The sequence below is a fragment of the Salmo salar genome, chromosome ssa06 (genome assembly GCF_905237065.1).
Source record: "Salmo salar chromosome ssa06, Ssal_v3.1, whole genome shotgun sequence".
NCBI classification, from domain to species: Eukaryota; Metazoa; Chordata; class Actinopteri; order Salmoniformes; family Salmonidae; genus Salmo; species Salmo salar.
The window spans coordinates 50,273,177-50,294,478 of NC_059447.1; the positions used below are offsets into that span (position 1 = coordinate 50,273,177).

The 21,302-nt window shown below is 43.0% G+C and overlaps 1 protein-coding gene across 1 annotated transcript; it reads right to left on the minus strand.

Moving 5' to 3' along the window:
- Nucleotides 1-531: 531 nt before the first annotated feature.
- LOC106607599 (proteasome subunit alpha type-6) lies at nucleotides 532-3,586 on the minus strand. The gene is made up of 7 exons (XM_014204688.2): nucleotides 3,372-3,586; nucleotides 2,613-2,707; nucleotides 2,406-2,487; nucleotides 2,023-2,178; nucleotides 1,600-1,778; nucleotides 1,313-1,407; nucleotides 532-1,092 (listed from the first exon to the last, which is right to left on the minus strand). Exons 1-7 carry the CDS (start codon nucleotides 3,445-3,447, stop codon nucleotides 1,035-1,037), a joined length of 741 nt encoding a protein of 246 aa, XP_014060163.1. The 5' UTR covers nucleotides 3,448-3,586; the 3' UTR covers nucleotides 532-1,034.
- Nucleotides 3,587-21,302: the final 17,716 nt, after the last annotated feature.

Genomic DNA, 21,302 nt, shown 5'->3' on the forward strand with positions numbered 1-21,302 from the left:
CATTCGATATGTGACCTTTTCCAATAGGCAAATATCCCATCTAGTTCACTTATTGATAATACATTTATCTGGAAGCCATTCAACCTTTACCCGCTATGCATTCAGGTATGTAAACACCTTTTACTCACATCTCTCTCATCACATAAATATTGCACTCTTTTCTCAAGACAATTTGCCTTGTGATTGTCGCCTGAGGTGCATTATGAAACAAATGTATTTTTGACTTTCTGAAAGTGGAGAATGCATAGAAATGATAGGAGCTAAACAGGACACAACCAGTTTTGCCTGACTGTAGTAAAGAACCTTTACCACAGCTCTGCAGTAGTATGACGTGATTAAATGAGCAGAACCACAACAGGAAGTCAATGTTCTACTCTGCTGCAATGTTCAAAACTTTCCCAGTTTCTAAATCTGTCTCAGTCAGGTCACCTAATTTAAAGAGAGAATAGGATCTTAAGCACTTACAAACATATTGTAGAAATGCACTTAAATTTGTAACATATTGTACGAATTGGAATTCAGAACACATCCTACGAATTGCAATTTATTTATATGTTGGATGTAACATACGAAATGGATGACGTAGTACACAACTGTGCAACATTTCCTGAACCCCGTTTTGCCTCGTGAGTACTACTTTCAGAATTACTTGCGAAAACATACACAAAACCTCTGGATCAGATCTTTAACAGGTAAAAAAAAGGTCAAATTTGTACTAGGTCATATAACGAAGGCCTGGTGCACAGAATTCAGTCAAATCTATGGTCACACACTGAGCACTGATTTAAAAACAAAAATATTGTCATACTCCTACACAGTCTGTCACTAGTACCTGAGAGAAAACCTGTCCCAGCATTAAGAGATCTAACTGAAAATAAATGAATTAAAATATAGGAATTTACTAGAAACATTTTTAATGGAACAGGGGGTAAAATATACAGCAAACAAGGATAACACCATTCTTCAACTGGGGAACTACAAATCCCATCATTCAGTTACACATCTCTCTCTGGGACTCTGTAGTCTTTCTGGGATCAGTCTCTCTCTGCTAGGGACACCAGGTGGATGTCCACCTCAGACTCAGTCAGAATCCTGCAGTTAGAAAAAAAAATACAGATTCAAATTCGACATTCCTCACTATGAACTTCGCGACAACACAATTCTGGTGGTACATTAGTGGGACATACCAATATAGTGTACCACCTAAAGTGTACCAATTTTACACACATTCTAAACAACAAAGGTCTTACTGTATTTTATATGGGGCCTAATGATGCTAAGTGAGAGTGTTCAGAGCAGAGCGGTGCTTCACCTGAACTTAGGATCCTCTGTTGTGATGACTCCTATCTCCAGCTCAGAGGGCTTGAAATCAATTGACAGGACTGTTGACAGACATGTGATGGCAGTCTGAAGAGAGGGAGGCAGAAGGAGAGAGATACAATTAAACCATTTGCAATCACATCTACTGTTTTTGCAGAGGGGAGAAACAAATGCTGACCGTACAACATTCACTTAGTAGTTAATATCACTTTAATTTCGTTGTATCACTAAACGTTGTACTGTATGTACACAGTTAGCAGAGTGGAAGGGGTTTTCTACCTCAACAGTTTCTTTAAAGGTCCAGTCGAGTTTCTTTTTGACCTTCTTCTCCAGGAAGCTGGTGGCCTCTGTCTGTTTGACCCCTGCAGCAGTGGCCTTGAAGCCACAGTAGTAGCCTGCAGGGTCACACTTGTACACCTGGGGACCACACTCCTCATCCACACCTATCACTATCATGCCTGAAAAGCAGAAGAAAGGAGAGACATATTGGTCAAGCAGAACATTTTGTTTGTGCAGAAGATAATCTAAGAGTTGTAAACAATATCCGGGAAAATATGCATTGGCATTGTCTTTCTATAATTGTCTGAATGAACATTAGGAGTACAACATGGCTCATTAGAATTGCATGCTTTTGACTGCCTAGTATGTAGAACTTGTGCTTCAAATTTCAGTTCCAACACACATAAATAACCATGCACTTACAGCATCCCAGCGGCCTCATCTCAGCATTCTGTGTGTACACCTGAGAGATGTCAGCAATCCTCTTACACAGCATGTCCACTGGGATCTCATAACCATACTTGTACTTCCAGTTGGCTGCTTCGTAGCGCGCTCTCTGAACCTGGGACTTGCTGTCCGCTGGAGGAGAGAAGAGTCAAGCAGTTAGAGCCAGCACTGGGAATTGGCAATTTCAAGGTAGGCCTTAATGTTATGCACATGGAAGGGGGAAGAGTACTTTTTCTTAGTAAGAGTTGAATTATATGAGTTGGGATACAAGTAAAAGTGAAGTTGTTGTAGAGTTGGCTTTGACCATCGTAGCAGTTTACCAAGTAGACTTGCTAAGGCATTGTGTATCCTACTCCTACCTGTCATCCCTGACATCACACAGCCAATGTTCTCCGTTATCCTGAACAGGTGAGTGACTGTGGAGGCATCCAATAGCTTGTCCTAGTAGAGACAAAACAAGGTAACATCCTTTTTAAGGAATCCAATTGTTGGACTAAGTTAGTACTCCACTTGTGAAAAGCCTAAAACAATGAGGTAAACAGGCATGGTTTTACAGCTGAACTTACCGGTACTTTCTTCTGTGTGACGACTACTGCGCAGTCTTTACCTCTGACTGCTACTGACGTGAGACCACCTTGGTTTATGGCTTTGAAAGCATATTCTGTGTAAAACACAACAGGGTTGTTCAGAACATGATTGAATCACTGGATACAACAAAAATCAAAAGCACTTCAGATAACAGCACACCTCTGACACCATAGAATTTGGAATCACAATACTAATTAAATAGGATCTCTATGTCTGACCAATGATTATACACATAATTGTATGACACCGATTCTTCCTTCACGTTGAGATTTACTAAGATGGCCTCGCGAGACTTCCTAGCTTGCTAACAACATACTGTAGTTAGCTAGATTCCCTCACTAGCAACTAGCTAGCTGCACTCACGTCTGCAATTACCACAATAAAGCAACATGTTTTCAGTAGCTATCTAGTACAAATGACAATTTCACGTTGAGTGAGTAGGTAGCTAGCTAGTTATTTTCATTGTGTTTCTTATCAGGTGTTAGCCTAGCAAGCTGAGCATTCTGCTTATTGTGCGGATCTAACGTTAGTAGTTGGGGGCAGTCAAACAAAATTTCGAAACTTAAAACTACATGCAGAATTTGAATATATTAAATAAAAAAATGACTATAGACGTAATGCAAGTTAGCTAGTTATCAACATATTAGCGTTAGCTACTTAGATAGGAACAATGACAGAGCATTTACCTAGCTGGGTACAGTGTTGTGTGCATACAAATAAAAATATACCGTACTAACCAACTTGGTAGAGTCTACCCTCTGGAGAGAAGATAGTGATGTGACGATCAAAACCCGCACTTGAGCCCCGGGACATCTTGGTTGGAATTTGGTTAGCTAAAAAGTGAAAAATATGTTGTAAACACAAATCTCACTTCATACATAAATGAATCAGCGTCTCTTCAATAATAAAAGTACTTCCGGATCACGGAATTTCGGCAACGTTCTAAATAACGTAATAGTAGTAAGGTGTCATTAACCTGTATTTAATCATGATGTATGAAAGATAATATTCTAAACATGAACATTGATTCATATTTGTTCATATTTAAGTAACATTTGCATTAAATGTGGGGTTTAAAACATGTTCCAAGGTCAAATAAATACCCCAATGCAAATCACTATGTATGTATTATACATATTGGGTTATAGAGAAAAAACGATTGTGCTGATGTAAAAGTGGGGTGGGGAGTACTCAGTAGGGTCTGTAGAATTTATATATGGTGTCGTTTCATGGGGCTCTGAGAATAATACTGTGTTGCTGGCATTTTACTCTGGTCAAACAGCTTAAAGGGGAACTGCACCTGCTGATTTAGCCTTGTTTTTTGGCTTGCTTCTCAACAAATGCTGGCGGCCAAGACAGAAGTGAGGCGTGAGTTGGCTTGGGAGTGTGGTTTGATGTGAGTGATTCTTGGGTATGTACTTGCCAACAACAAGACACACCCATCTGTCAGAACCTTGCCCGCAGCTGTTTCCCCCCACTCAATAACAACAAACAAACCACCTGCAGGTTAATAACTACATACAGATGTATGGTGAGATGCTGGAGGGAGCTTTGAATAGGTCAGTAACCAACAGAGTAATATGAGAATGCAATTGCTGAATTGATGTAGATATTCTAAAGTGTTTTGATAACTTTCAAATGTAGTAACAGGTACATGTAGAATAAACAATCCTTTCAATCAGGGGTGTCAAACTTACATTTACATTTAAGTAATTTAGCAGACGCTCTTATCCAGAGTGACTTACAAATTGGTGCATTCACCTTATGATATCCAGTGGAACAACCACTTTACAATAGTGCATCTAAATCTTTTAAGGGGGGGTGGGGGGGGGTTTAGAAGGATTACTTTATCCTATCCTAGGTATTCCTTAAAGAGGTGGGGTTTCAGGTGTCTCCGGAAGGTGGTGATTGACTCCGCTGTCCTGGCGTCGTGAGGGAGCTTGTTCCACCATTGGGGTGCCAGAGCAGCGAACAGTTTTGACTGGGCTGAGCGGGAACTGTGCTTCCTCAGAGGTAGGGAGGCGAGCAGGCCAGAGGTGGATGAACGCAGTGCCCTTGTTTGGGTGTAGGGCCTGATCAGAGCCTGAAGGTACGGAGGTGCCGTTCCCCTCACAGCTCCGTAGGCAAGCACCATGGTCTTGTAGCGGATGCGAGCTTCAACTGGAAGCCAGTGGAGAGAGCGGAGGAGCGGCGTGACGTGAGAGAACTTGGGAAGGTTGAACACCAGACGGGCTGCGGCGTTCTGGATGAGTTGTAGGGGTTTAATGGCACAGGCAGGGAGCCCAGCCAACAGCGACAACAGCGAGTTGCAGTAATCCAGACGGGAGATGACAAGTGCCTGGATTAGGACCTGCGCCGCTTCCTGTGTGAGGCAGGGTCGTACTCTGCGAATGTTGTAGAGCATGAACCTACAGGATCGGGTCACCGCCTTGATGTTAGTGGAGAACGACAGGGTGTTGTCCAGGGTCACGCCAAGGTTCTTAGCACTCTGGGAGGAGGACACAATGGAGTTGTCAACCGTGATGGCGAGATCATGGAACGGGCAGTCCTTCCCCGGGAGGAAGAGCAGCTCCGTCTTGCCGAGGTTCAGCTTGAGGTGGTGATCCGTCATCCACACTGATATGTCTGCCAGACATGCAGAGATGCGATTCACCACCTGGTTATCAGAAAGGGGAAAGGAGAAGATTCATTGTGTGTCGTCTGCATAGCAATGATAGGAGAGAGCATGTGAGGATATGACAGAGCCAAGTGACTTGGTGTATAGCGAGAATAGGAGAGGGCCTAGAATAGAGCCCTGGGGGACACCAGTGGTGAGAGCACGTGGTGCGGAGACAGATTCTCGCCACGCCACCTGGTAGGAGCGACCTGTCAGGTAGGACGCAATCCAAGCGTGGGCCGCGCCGGAGATGCCCAACTCGGAGAGGGTGGAGAGGAGGATCTGATGGTTCACAGTATCAAAGGCAGCAGATAGGTCTAGAAGGATGAGAGCAGAGGAGAGAGAGTTAGCTTTAGCAGTGCGGAGAGCCTCCGTGACACAGAGAAGAGCAGTCTCAGTTGAATGACCAGTCTTGAAACCTGACTGATTTGGATCAAGAAGGTCATTCTGAGAGAGATAGCAGGAGAGCTGGCCAAGGATGGCACGTTCAAGAGTTTTGGAGAGAAAAGAAAGAAGGGATACTGGTCTGTAGTTGTTGACATCGGAGGGATCGAGTGTAGGTTTTTTCAGAAGGGGTGCAACTCCCGCTCTCTTGAAGACGGAAGGGACGTAGCCAGCGGTCAAGGATGAGTTGATGAGCGAGGTGAGGTAAGGGAGAAGGTCTCCGGAAATGGTCTGGAGAAGAGAGGAGGGGATAGGGTCAAGCGGGCAGGTTGTTGGGCGGCCGGCCGTCACAAGACGTGAGATTTCATCTGGAGAGAGAGGGGAGAAAGAGGTCAAAGCACAGGGTAGGGCAGTGTGAACAGGACCAGTGGTGTCGTTTGACTTAGCAAACGAGGATCGGATGTCGTCGACCTTCTTTTCAAAATGGTTGACGAAGTCATCCGCGGGGAGGGGGGAGGGGGAGGAGGATTCAGGAGGGAGGAGAAGGTGGCAAAGAGCTTCCTAGGGTTAGAGGCAGATGCTTGGAAGTTAGAGTGGTAGAAAGGTAAACTTGTTCCATGGAGGGCCTAGTGTCTGCTGGTTTTTGTTTTTTCCTTTCAATTAATACCTAGACAAGTAGGTGAGGGGAGTTCCTTACTAATCAGTGACCTTAAGTCATCAATCAAGCACAAGGGAAGAGCAAAAACCTGCAGACACTAGGCCCTCCGTGGAACGAGTTTGACACGTGCTTTACATAATACCTTAGAAGCAGTGTTCTGCTAATATAACAATGTACACCTTTCATCTTTATTTCATTGTCATTCACAGCTGATACAGATACTGTTCCTATCTGCATTTTGGCAAACATGTCAGAGCGGTCATACCTTCCTGTGTGGTGTCCTGTATAAAACAGGAGTTCCTGACACTGCTGCAGAACACACAGAATGGTATCAGTCAATGCCTCCCCGAATTGACTGATACCATTCAATTCAATAATTAAAAAGACAATACAAGTAAAAGTTGTAGCTAGTAAAAATGTTATGACTAGTGTCATTCAGAGACATCAGTATCAAGCCTGTCTGTCAGTCTGGACTTCATCGCATCATGTTGCAAGTCTCCACGTGCTGGCTATGTCCAAATTTCTGTGAACACATTTTTTTTATTTCACCTTTATTTAACCAAGTAGGCTAGTTGAGAACAAGTTCTCATTTACAACTGCGACCTGGCCAAGATAAAACAAAGAAGTTCGACACATACAACAACACAGAGTTACACATGGAATAAACAAACATACAGCCAATAATACAGTAGAAAAAAAGTCTATATACATTGTGTGCAAACGAGGTAAGATAAGGGAGGTAAGGCAATAAATAGGCCATGGTGGCGAAGTAATTACAGTATAGCAATTAAACAATGGAGTGATAGATGTGCAGAAGATGAATGTGCAAGTAGAGATACTGGGGTGCAAAGGAGCAAGATAAATAAATAAATACAATATGGGGATTTGGTAGTTTGATGGGCTATTAACAGATGGGCTATGTACAGGTACAGTGATCTGTGAGCTGCTCTGACAGCTGGTGCTTAAAGTTAGTGAGGGAGATATGAGTCTTCAGCTTCAGTGATTTTTGCAGTTCGTTCCAGTCATTGGCAGCAGAGAACTGGAAGGAAAGACAGCCAAATGAGGAATTGGCTTTGGGGGTGACCAGTGAAATATACCTGATGGAGCGCGTGCTATGAGTGGGTGCTGCTATGGTGACCCGTGAGCTGAGATAAGGCGGGCTTTACCAAGCAAAAACTTGTAGATGACCTGGAGCCAGTGGGTTTGGCGACAAGTATGAAGCGAGGGCTAGCCAACGAGAGCATACAGGTCGCAGTGGTATATGGGGCTTTGGTGACAAAATGGATGGCACTGTGATAGACTGCATCCAATTTGTTGAGTAGAGTGTTAGAGGCTATTTTGTAAATGACATCGCCTAAGTCAAGGATCGGTAGGATGGTCAGTTTTACAAGGGGATGTTTGGCAGCATGAGTGAAGGATGCTTTGTTGCGAAATAGGAAGCCAATTCTAGATTTAATTTTGGATTGGAGATGACTAATGTGAGTCTGGAAGGAGAGTTTACAGTCTAACCAGACACCTAGATATTTGTAGTTGTCCACATATTCTAAGTCAGAACCGTCCAGAGTAGTGATGCTGGACGGGCGGGCAGGTGCGGGCAGCGATCGGTTGAAGAGCATGCACTTCATGCACTTATTAATGCACTTCATCTTCAAATAATATTTTTGCAGGAATGTCCTTGCGAATGATTTTTCCGAAGATTGTATCTCCGCCGGCCTGGGCAACCTGAACTTTTGCTAGCTTGCATTTAAGAGAAGTTGGAGGCCACGGAAGGAGAGTTGTATGGCATTGAAGCCCGTCTGGAGGTTAGTTAACACAGTGTCCAAAGAAGGCCCAGAGGTATACAGAATGGTGTCGTCTGCGTAAAGGTGGATCAGGGAATCACCAGCAGCAAGAGTGACATCACTGATGTATACAGAGAAGAGAGTCGGCCCGAGAATTGAACCCTGTGGCACCCCCATAGAGACTGCCAGAGGTCCGGACAACAGGCCCTCCGATTTTACATACTGAACTCTATCAGAGAAGTAGTTGGTGAACCAGGCGAGGTAGTCATTTGAGAAACCAAGGCTGTTGAGTCTGCCGATAAGAATGTGGTGATTGACAGAGTCGAAAGCCTTGGCCAGGTTGATGAATACGGCTGCACAGTATTGTCTCTTATCGATGGCGGTTATGATATCGTTTAGAACCTTGAGCGTGGCTGAGGTGCACCCATGACCAGCTTTGAAACCGGATTGCATAGCGGAGAAGGTACGGTGGGATTTGGCTTTCGAAGACCTTAGAAAGGCAGGGTAGGATAGATATAGGTCTGTAGCAGTTTGGGTCTAGAGTGTCACCCCCTTTGAAGAGGGGGATGACTGCGGCAGCTTTCCAATCTTTGGGAATCTCAGACGAAACGAAAGAGAGGTTAAACAGGCTAGTAATAGAGGTTGCAACAATTTCGGCAGATAACTTTAGAAAGAGAGGGTCCAGATTGTCTAGCCTGGCTGATTTGTAGGGGTCCAGATTTTGCAGCTCTTTCAGAACATCAGCTATCTGGATTTGGGTGAATGAGAAATGGGGGAGGGAGGCTTGGGCGAGTTGCTTTGGGGGATGCAGGGCTGTTGACCGGGTAGGGGTAGCCAGGTGGAAAGCATGGCCAGCCGTATAAAAATGCTTACTGTTCTATTACCAATGGCAGGATAGGTCATATCTGATAAAACCTAACCAATTATGGTCTCTCCATCAAACAACTGAGGCTGCCATCTGACAAAAGCAGTTGAGGAAGAGTTCATCAGTGGCACATGGAATGAAAATGGACATTTGTGCTGCACTGTATTATTAGTAATCACCTCATTGTGGATGTGTTGAGAGGATGTGTTGAGTGCCAGGTCTTTCTGCATCTGTGAACACATACAAACAGTCACTTTTCTATTACCAATGGCAGTTAGGGATAGGTGATATCTGACAAACAAACATATACTATGTTGAAGTTTGAACAGGACAGACTAAACCTACCTACTAAACCTAATTCTGTTCACCCCATCAATGACCGTTGGTGATCAGGCAAGAGGTGAGGCTGGGGACCAACCAGTGGTGATGAGTATATGCCGGTAGATATACATAAACAGATACATAACTAGCAGTTTATGGTCTATTTTGATAATCCTTATCACTATCATCGCTAGCATAGCTGACATTAGCTAGCTAACTAGCTAGCTAGCTACCTAACTACCTAGCTATACTTTTGTATATACATTATAGTGTAGATACTTTATTAGGTCAAAACTGTGTGCTGGAAAACCTTGGTAGAGCATGGGTGGAGTAGGCATTGTGGTGCAAATGTGAATTTTCTTTCTTTTTCGGCTTCATACCAATTACTACTTCTCACTTAAAACCGTTTTTAATAGAATAGAAGTTAAAGCTATTCCTATTCTATTCCATTCTTCTAGGCATAAGTGGTTGGCCAATGCTGGACATTCATTGGACACACAATAAATGCCAACTTTTCCAGCAATGATCAGCAGCCCATTTCCTACTCACACTCTTTGTCATCCATCAGGTATTTACAGTAGCAGAAATATGTAGCCCTATTCCTATTACGGCTGTGGCGGTCATGACATTTTGTCAGCAGGTGATTGTCAAGCAAATAACTGCCGTTCTCATGGTAATTGACCTTTAATTACCATAAACATGTTTAGCATCTCTTGGCTTCGACGCATAGCCTTCAAGCCACTGATGCAGACCTTTGGAACATCTACAGTGGGGGAAAAAAGTATTTGATCCCCTGCTGATTTTGTACGTTTTAATGGTAGGTTTATTTGAACAGTGAGAGACAGAATAACAACAAAAATATCCAGAAAAACGCTATAAATTGATTTGCATTTTAATGAGGGAAATAAGTATTTGACCCTCTCTCAATCAGAAAGATTTCTGGCTCCCAGGTGTCTTTTATACAGGTAACGAGCTGAGATTAGGAGCACACTCTTAAAGGGAGAGCTCCTAACCGCAGCTTGTTACCTGTAAAAAAGACACCTGTCCACAGAAGCAATCAATCAATCAGATTCCAAACTCTCCACCATGGCCAAGACCAAAAAGCTCTCCAAGGATGTCAGGGACAAGATCGTAGACCTACACAAGGCTGGAATGGGCTACAAGACCATCGCCAAACAGCTTGGTGAGAAGGTGACAACAGTTGGTGCGATTATTCGCAAATGGAAGAAACATAAAAGAACTGTCAATATCCCTCGGCCTGGGGCTCCATGCAAGATCTCACCTCGTGGAGTTGCAATGATCATGAGAACGGTGAGGAATCAGCCCAGAACTACACGGAAGGATCTTGTCAATGATCTCAAGGCAGCTGGGACCATAGTCACCAAGAAAACAATTGGTAACACACTACGCCGTGAAGGACTGAAATCCTGCAGCGCCCGCAAGGTCCCCCTGCTCAAGAATACATATAAATGCACATCTGAAGTTTGCCAATGAACATCTGAATGACTCAGAGGACAACTGGTGAAAGTGTTGTGGTCAGATGAGACCAAAATGGAGCTCTTTGACATTAACTCAACTCGCCGTGTTTGGAGGAGGAGGAATGCTGCCTATGACCCCAAGAACACCATCTCCACCGTCAAACATGGAGGTGGAAACATTATGCTTTGGGGGTGTTTTTCTGCTAAGGGGACAGGACAACTTCCCCGCATCAAAGGGACGATGGACGGGGCCATGTACCGTCAAATCTTGGGTGAGAACCTCCTTCCCTCAGCCAGGGCATTGAAAATGGGTCGTGGATGGGTATTCCAGCATGACAATGACCCAAAACACACAGCCAAGGCAACACAGGAGTGGCTCAAGAAGAAGCACATTAACCTGTTAGGGCTAGGAGGAATTATTTACACGGCCGGATAAAAAACGTACCCGATTTAATCTGGTTATTACTACTGCCCAGAAACTAGAATATGCATATAAATATTGGCTTTGGATAGAAAACACCCAAAAGTTTCTAAAACTGTTTGAATGGTGTCTGTGAGTATAACAGAACTCATATGGCAGGCAAAAACCTGAGAAGATTCTGTACAGGAAGTGGCCTGTCTGACAAGTTGTTGTTCTTCTTGACTCTCTTTATTGAAAACTGAGGATCTTTGCTGTAACGTGACACTTCCTACAGCTCCCATATGCTCTCAGAACCTGCTGAATGATGTAATTCCAGCCTCTGGCTGAAAAACATTAGCGCCTTTGGTAAGTGGTCTATCAGAGGACAATGAGACTGAGGCACGTGCACGAGGCGACCCCATGTTTTTATTTTCTCTCTCTTTGTACTAAAACACAGATTCCCGGTCGGAATATTATCGCTTTTTTACGAGAAAAATGGCATAAAAATTGATTTTAAACAGCGGTTGACATGCTTCGAAGTACGGTAATGGAATATTTAGAATTTTTTTGTCACGAAACGCGTCGGGCGCGTCACCCTTTCGGATAGTGTCTTGAACGCACGAACAAAACGCCGCTATTTGGATATAACTATGGATTATTTTGAACTAAACCAACATTTGTTATTGAAGTAGAAGTCCTGGGAGTGCATTCTGACGAAGAACAGCAAAGGTAATAAAAATTTTCTTATAGTAAATCTGACTTTGGTGAGGGCTAAACTTGGTGGGTGTCTAAATAGCCAGCCCTGTGATGCCGGGCTATCTACTTAGAATATTGCAAAATGTGCTTTCACCGAAAAGCTATTTTAAAATCGGACATAGCGAGTGCATAGAGGAGTTCTGTATCTATAATTCTTAAAATAATTGTTATGTTTTTTGTGAACGTTTATCGTGAGTAATTTAGTAAATTCACCGGAAGTTTGCGGGGGGTATGCTAGTTCTGAACGTCACATGCTAATGTAAAAAGCAGTTTTTTGATATAAATATGAACTTGATTGAACTAAACATGCATGTATTGTATAACATAATGTCCTAGGGTTGTCATCTGATGAAGATCATCAAAGGTTAGTGCTGCATTTAGCTGTGGTTTGGGTTTATGTGACATTATATGCTAGCTTGAAAAATGGGTGTCTGATTATTTCTGGCTGGGTACTCTGCTGACATAATCTAATGTTGTAAAGCCTTTTTGAAATCGGACAGTGTGGTTAGATTAACGAGAGTCTTGTCTTTAAAATGGTGTAAAATAGTCATATGTTTGAGAAATTGAAGTAATAGCATTTCTAAGGTATTTGAATAACATGCCACGGGATTCCACTGGCTGTTACGTAGGTGGGACGAAATCGTCCCACTGGCCCTAGAGAAGTTAAGGTCCTGGAGTGGCCTAGCCAGTCTCCAGACCTTAATCCCATAGAAAATCTGTGGAGGGAGCTGAAGGTTCGAGTTGCCAAACGTCAGCCTCGAAACCTTAATGACTTGGAGAAGATCTGCAAAGAGGAGTGGGACAAAATCCCTCCTGAGATGTGTGAAAACCTGGTGGCCAACTACAACAAACGTCTGACCTCTGTGATTGCCAACACGGGTTTTGCCACCAAGTACTAAGTCATGTTTTGCAGAGGGGTCAAATACTTATTTCTCTCATTAAAATGCAAATCATTTTATAACATTTTTGACATGCGTTTTTCTGGACTTTTTTTGTTATTCTGTCTCTCACTGTTCAAATAAACCTACTTTTAAAATTATAGACTGATCATTTCTTTGCAAGTGGGCAAACTTTCAAAATCAGCAGGGGATCAAATACTTTTTTCCCCCACTGTACATTTTAAAAAGTATTTTAAAAAGTAATTTTAATATAGACTACACCATCAAAATAAATCCATTATTTATTTTAGACAGGTCTAATGAAACATGATATGAAGAAAATGTAGTCTATTTCAGAAGAACAGAATAGCATACTCTGGGTTTTTCTTATGTTAGGCCCTGATATGGCTATGCCATATGGCTGTGGGCTACATTAGTTAATTTAGCAAACAAGATTTGCTTTGAATTCCATGACATTATTTTATTTTGAATAAAATAGAAAGGATATTTTCTCCAAACGATTTCCAAAGAAGTGCTCACACTATTCTGTGTTGTGCGGTTAACAAAGAATATGCTTAATTTAGAGTTATTTATACAACTTTAGTTGTGATACAAATGTTGGGCTATATGTTTAGATTGTTTTATACATTCTAAGGCTGCATGATGCAACTTTAATGATGATTTGAAGTTGCATGAAAGGCATGAGCTCTGATTTGTTTCTTGTGCGGGCTGTACACACTTCATCAGTCTCTCATGCACAATTTTTCAAGCACTTAATAATATTCTCACCAGGCCCCACATTTTCTGGCCCCCTAAAAACTCTATGCCTTTTGCGGTCAAATTGGCCATTGTGCCCTTGGGCTGAATATAGTGATTATAATTCCCTTCTCCCGGCTGCCTTGCTCCAAAGCACCTCTGACTCACATGGCTCTCTCAGATATCTAAATTATTATTAGCCAATGTCTGTCAATGTCTGATTGGTTCCTTTTCACAGGCATCTCAGCTAAGAAATAGGCTACAAGTGAAGACAGACACATCAGGGAAGCAACTGGGTGCGTCCCTCTTATCGAACTCAGAGGCACTTATTAAAGATGGTAGAAGAACTGTTCACATTTAGCCTACTTTTTATCAGCCCACAAGATAAGTAGGCCTAACGAACCGCTAAAACACTAGCCTATGTCAATCTGCAAAAGTTGACCTATTCTATTGGTCAACTTGTCCTTCTGAGCAATAAATAAATATTCCAAACATACTCTGGGAGAGTTGTGGGATGCAATAGATCTAAAATTAATACAACCACTCATCAAAAAAACATTTTAAAAGCTATGATGTTTAGCTTAAAATGTTGATCGACCATTTGGCTATTTCTTCACATTATAAGAGCAGAAATGCACACACGGAAGTAGGCGCAAATGTTCCAAAGTGAAATTAGCGGGAAAACACTGTTCTCAAAAGTGACCGCAAATTCGATTATTCATGTAATGTTTTATTATAAAGGTCAATTTCTATTGTTAAAAATTATATACCTCAAACTTGAACATCACGCGCCGCCTATGTATGCCAGTTAAGCCCTACAGCGTTTATAAAGCGGATTAATGTGCTTAATTTTAAGAAGTTATTTGCCCACTTTAGTTGTGATACAAACATTAGCAAAACATAGAGGCCTATGAGCTAGGCTACATGCGGTGTGTGACTATGATTTGAAAAACTCACAAAAAAAGGCATGTGCTGATTCTTGCCTTACTGCGCACGCTGGGCATCATTCACAAGTGATAAAAAATCATTCACATGTGAAAGGCTAATATTGTCACCCATCAGACTGTTCTTCATTTAATGTTGTATACTAAATAATATATGTGTGAAATTAGTTTTGATTTAGAATGGACCATTATCATGCACCTGTCTCGGAACAGTGTCATGGGAAAAGAAATACACATCATCGATACACTTAAATAGCGAATGGAGGACACTTTTCCCGTGGTTCATTTTCATGCCAGCCAGGTAGGCTATACTCCTGTAGTAAAGGAAAGCTATGTACTTAAAATCAGGAAAGTTCATGAATAAATACAGTTGAAGTTGGAAGTTGACATACACTTAGGTTGGATTCATTAAAACTCATTTTTCAACCACTCCACAAATTTCTTGTTAACAAACTATAGTTTTGGCAAGTCGGTTAGGGCATCTACTTTGTGTATGACACAAGTCATTTTTCCAACAATTGTTTACAGACAAATGATTTCACTTATAATTCACTGTATAACAATTCCAGTGGGTCAGAAGTTTACATACACTAAGTTGCCTTTAAACAGCTTGGAAAATTCCAGAAAATGATGTCATGGCTTTAGAAGCTTCTGATAGGCTTATTGACATCATTTGAGTCAATTGGAGCTGTACCTGTGGATGTATTTCAAGGCCTAACTTCAAACTCAGTGCCTCTTTGCTTGACATCATGGGAAAATCATGGGGGTGCTTTTCTGCAGGAGGGACTGGTGCACTTCACAAAATAGATGGCATCATGAGGGAGGAAAATGATGTGGATATATTGAAGCAACATCTCAAGACATCAGTCAGGAAGTTAAAGCTTAGTCGCAATTGGGTCTTCCAAATGGACAATGACCCCAAGCATACTTCCAAAGTTGTGGCAAAATGGCTTAATGACAACAAAGTCAAGGTATTGGAGTGGCCATCACAAAGCCTTGACCTCAATCCTATAGAAAATGTGTGGGCAGAGCTGAAAAAGCGTGTGCAAGCAAGGAGGCCTACAAACCTGACTCAGTTACACCAGCTCTGTCAGGAGGAATGGGCCAAAATTCACCCAACTTATTGTGGGAAGCTTGTGGAAGGCTACCCAAAATGTTTGACCCAAGTTAAGCAATTTAAAGGCAATGCTACCAAATACTAATTGAGTGTATGTAAATGTCTGACACACTGGGAATGTGATGAAATAAATAAAAGCTGAAATAAATCATTCTCTCTACTATTATTCTGACATTTCACATTCTTAAAATAAAGTGGTGATCCTAACTGACCTAAGACAGGTAATTCTTACTAGGATTACATGTCAGGAATTGTGAAAAACTGAGTTTAAATGTGTCTAAGGTGTATGTAACTAAGGTGTATCTTAGGTCTAAGGTGTATCTACTTCAACTGTATAGTAGGCCTAGACTACAGAAAGCTGATTGGATCCTCCTGTTTTAATATAGGCCATCAAAACTCTGTTTAATCACGCAATTGCATAGCTTATAGAAATGTTGCGCAACATGAGCTCATGGGCTCTCATGTGTTTGATTTGATTTTCAATAACATTTGTGTTGATGTCAGAGTGATTAGTGGGACAATAGAGTGCTGAGTACCAGGCAGTTAGCAAGTTTGGTAGGCTAATGACCGTCAGCAGCATCAGAGCTTGGAGAAGACTAGTTTCCGTGACTAATGGTCACGTGAAATTTGACTGCAGTCATGACTCGTGACCACTGGTCACTGTAACAGCCCTAGTCATGATCCCCCATTTCCTTGTACTCCTTATTTGGCCTCTGTGTGCTCCTCTAGGGAGGCAGGGGAGTTCCTGCCAGGAATTTTACCAGGCAAAGAAAAAATAAACAGTTCATTTGAAGGAAGGAAAGCACTCTATTGCTGGAAGGAAACATTTTTCTTATGACATTTTTGTGTAATCACCAATAAACAAAAAGTACCGTAGTCCATGTGGCATAACATGCAGTACTTTCTTTATCCTGCTCTTGGGAGGTCTGACTGTTTGTGTAGAGGGTAGCATTCCCTGTTCCTGGTAATGTTTGAGAACAGGGATTATAATGGGACTGAATTGGACCATGTACGTACTTCGCAGGCCAGGTATTTCCCTTTTGGACTCACGGCTGGATTAAATTGCTTCCCTATAGCCATAGTTACTCCTTGTCACTAAATGTTGTCTCGGGTTCAATAGTGTTGAGAGGTAGGGCTTTGTTTGCAAAGACTTATAAGGGCACAAGGCGAGACCCAGATGCAGACACGGGAGGCAGAGTCTTTGATATTTATTAATCAATCCAAAAGAGGTAGGCAAGAGAATGGTTGTGGACAGGCAAAAGGTCAAAACCAGTTTAGAGTCCAGGAGGTACAGAATGGCATATAGGCTCGAGGTCAGGGCAGGCAGAATGGTCAGGCAGGCAGGTACAGAGTCCAGGCAAGGGTCAAAACCGGGAGGACTAGCAAAAAGAGAATAGAAGCAGGAGTACGGGAAAACACGCTGGTTGACTTGAAAGACATACAAGACGAACTGGCACAGAGAGACAGGAAACACAGGGATAAATACACCAGGGAAAACAAGCGACACCTGGAGGGGGTAGAGACAATCACAAGGACAGGTGAAACAGATCAGGGTGTGACAAGACTAAAATGCCCACCTAGGATTTCACAACTCCAGACTGTCTATTGTGGCACATATTTGCAATGTTTAGTTGTATAACTAATTTGCTTTTGTAAAATGTCAGCGCAAATGTCAGACAATAGCTCTAAACAGGTCTAAACAGACTTGATTTTTCAGCCACCTTCTGACATTTGAAACAAAGAAGCAATTTAAAATATTTTTGGGGAAATAGAAAATGACTGTTGAAAGCACCACCTGCGACCTTGTTTTAATATTTCACAATGTACACAGACATCCCCCAACCCCATTAAACAGACCTGATACCTCTCATTAGTCTTTCCCTTTCCTGTCTTTTGTATTTCTCAAAAAGACAGGAAATATCAAAGGAAGCAGTATTTTCATTCATTATAGCCTACCTACCCTTTTTGAGAGGAAAGACCCCCACCACCATTCCTCATGTAGCGATGCGTGGGACAGACAGTCACAGACCTACTCATGGGGTGCTGGGGGATCTCCACTGGCAGTGAGTACATATTTTCATACAGAACCACCATAGTTTTGCTCATATTTTCCAAACATACCAAAGGTTAAGAGGTGAGAGATGCTCAATGACACTGCCTTCCTTTGTAATCGTGGGATCCATTCATTTGAAGTGCATACATTTGACACATTTATATACCAGACGTCTGTGAACTTATCTTTCCACGCATAATGATTTTAGTAAGAAAAACAAATAGAACACACAGTTCTAGGAAACTCATATCCCTGATTGAAATAAAGTTGAAAATAATGTAAAAATAATAAATTATGAATAGTTCTTCATAAATTCTTTGTTCATCACAGTGAAAGTAGCAATTAAGATTATTGAATAAATCTCAAAGTACTGAGGTACTGTACTTTCTTGAGATAAGAATATAATGTTGGTGGCTGTACATTTCACAGTTTCTTAGAAACTGAATGTTTTTGAGAATGCCTTGTTGAAGGAAAAAGGAATAAAATAAGTGGATAAGCAAGATGAATTTACAATGTAGTTTTACTTTTACTTTTGATTTCTGGGGACTTGTGTACGCCAATCCCTTTTCTAAAAGCCTGTGGTTTGTTGTCATCTAGTCACATCATGAAACAACAGATTGACACTCAATATTAGCATTTATTCAGAGAAAAAAACTTTCTGAGAGGTATTTGATTAGTGGGACATGGAGGAATGGTTGTGAAGGGTTGTGAAATACTAAAACAGGTGCTTTGTAAATTCCACCATGCCTTTATGCATCAAAAGGTGTGAAAAAAGGTTGGCGTTTTGATGGTTTACCTCAGTGATTCTCAACCAGACTGCCTTTTCTGAAAGTGTTTCAGTGGGCCACGGAGCAGAAAATGTTTAGAACCCCAGGTTTGCCCAACAATGCCTGACTGAAACCCCCTGTTAGCTTGCCTCTGCCTCAGAGTGTTACTCCGTGGGTGTCTGAAGAGAAGCTACCTTTCCTTCTGTGACTTTTGACCCAAACCCCTAACTACCACCCACATTGAGCAGAGATGTGACCTCCCTGTCTCTTCACAGCTCTTCTCTGTGGTCATGTACCTTCTAAACTCATTAGGAGCACTGAGGTGGTTGACTTGGCTGTGTGCCAAGCCTGCCACACAGACATACACTACATTACCAAAAGTATGTGGATAGCTGCTCGTCTAACATCTCATTCCAAAATCATTGGCATTAATATGGAGTTGGTCCTCCCTTTGCTGCTATAAGACTCCACTCTTCTGGGAAGGCTTTCCACTAGATGTTGGAACATTGCCGCGGGGACTTGCTTCCATTCAGCCACGAGCATTAGTAAGGTCGGGCACTGATGTTTCGCGATTAGGCCTGGCTTGCAATCGGCGTTCCAATTCATCCCAAAGGTGTTTGATGGGGTTGAGGTCAGGACTCTGCAAGCCAGTCAAGTTCTTCCACACCAATCTCAGCAAACCATTTCTGTATGGACCTCGCTTTGTGCACGGGGGCATTGTCATGCTGAAACAAGAAAGGGCCTTCCCCAAACTGTTGCCACAAAGTTGGAATCACAGAATAATCTAGAATGTCATTGTATGCTGTAGCGTTAAGATTTCCCTTCACTGGAACTAAGGGGCCTAGCCCAAAACATGAACAACAGCCCAAGACAATTATTCCTCCTCCACCAAACTTTACAGTTGGCAGTGTGCATTGGGGCAAGAAACGTTCTGCTGGCATCCGCCAAACCCAGATTTGTCCGTCGGACTACCAGATGGTGAAGCGTGATTCATCACTTCAGAGAGTCCAATAGCGGCGAGCTTTACATCACTCCAGATGACGCTTGGCATTGTGCATGGTGATCTTAGGCTTGTGTGAAGCTGCTCGGCCATGGAAATCCATTTCATGAAGCTCCAGATGAATAGTTATTGTGCTGACATTGCTTCCAGAGGCAGTTTGGAACTCAATAGGGAGTGTTGCAACTGAGGACATTATTTTTATGCGCTACATGCTTCAGCACTCAGCGGGACCATTTTGTGAGATTGTGTGGCCTACCACTTCACAGCTGAGTAGTTGTTGCTCCTAGACGTTTCCACTTCACAATAACAGCACTTACAGTTGACCGGGGCAGCTCTAGCAGGGCAGAAATTTGATGAACTGACTTGTTGGAAAGGTGGCATCCTATAACAGTGCCATGTTGAAAGTCACTGAGCTCTTCAGTAAAGCCATTCTACAGCCAATGTTTGTCTATGGAGATTTGTGCTCGATGTCTGTGTGCTCACTTTTATACACCTGTCAGCAACGGGTGTGGCTGAAATAGAGAAATCCACTCACTTGAAGGGGTGTCCACATACTTTTGTATAGATACACTGCTCAAAAAAATAAAGGGAACACTTAAACAACACAATGTAACTCCAAGTCAATCACACTTCTGTGAAATCAAACTGTCCACTTAGGAAGCAACACTGATTGACAATACATTTCACATGCTGTTGTGCAAATGGAATAGACAACAGGTGGAAATTATAGGCAAATAGCAAGACACCCCCAATAAAGGAGTGGTTCGGCAGGTGGTGACCACAGACCACTTCTCAGTTCTTATGCTTCCTGGCTGATGTTTTGGTCACTTTTGAATGCTGGCGGTGCTTTCACTCTAGTGGTAGCATGAGATGGAGTCTACAACCCACACAAGTGGCTCAGGTAGTGCAGCTCATCCAGGATGGCACATCAATGCGAGCTGTGGCAAGAAGGTTTGCTGTGTCTGTCAGCGTAGTGTCCAGAGCATGGAGGCGCTACCAGGAGACAGGCCAGTACATCAGGAGATGTGGAGGAGGCCGTAGGAGGGCAACAAACCAGCAGCAGGACCGCCACCTCCGCCTTCGTGCAAGGAGGAGCAGGAGGAGCACTGCCAGAGCCCTGCAAAATGACCTCCAGCAGGCCACAAATGTGCATGTGTCTGCTCAAACGGTCAGAAACAGACTCCATGAGGGTGGTATGAGGGCCCGACGTCCACAGGTGGGGGTTTTGCTTACAGCCCAACACCGTGCAGGACGTTTGGCATTTGCCAGAGAACACCAAGATTGGCAAATTCGCCACTGGCACCCTGTGCTCTTCACAGATGAAAGCAGGTTCACACTGAGCACATGTGACAGACGTGACAGAGTCTGGAGACGCCGTGGAGAACGTTCTGCTGCCTGCAACATCCTCCAGCATGACAGGTTTGGCGGTGGGTCAGTCATGGTGTGGGGTGGCATTTCTTTGGGGGGCCGCACAGCCCTCCATGTGCTCGCCAGAGGTAGCCTGACTGCCATTAGGTACCGAGATGAGATCCTCAGACCCCTTGTGAGACCATATGCTGGTGCGGTTGGCCCTGGGTTCCTCCTAATGCAAACAATGCTAGACCTCATGTGGCTGTAGTGTGTCAGCAGTTCCTGCAAGAGGAAGGCATTGATGCTATGGACTGGCCCGCCCGTTCCCCAGACCTGAATCCAATTGAGCACATCTGGGACATCATATCTCGCTCCATCCACCAACGCCACGTTGCACCACAGACTGTCCAGGAGTTGGCGGATGCTTTAGTCCAGGTCTGGGAGGAGATCCCTCAGGAGACCATCCGCCACCTCATCAGGAGCATGCCCAGGCGTTGTAGGGAG

Bases quoted from the DNA above. Each gene is read 5' to 3' on its own strand.
- LOC106607599 (XM_014204688.2), bottom strand. From the start codon at position 3,447: ATGTCCCGGGGCTCAAGTGCGGGTTTTGATCGTCACATCACTATCTTC. The intron at 2,708-3,371 runs GTTAGTACGGTA...TGTTTTACACAG, and splicing joins GGGTAGACTCTACCAAGTTG to AATATGCTTTCAAAGCCATA. The intron at 2,488-2,612 runs GTAAGTTCAGCT...TGTCTCTACTAG, and splicing joins TCACACAGAAGAAAGTACCG to GACAAGCTATTGGATGCCTC.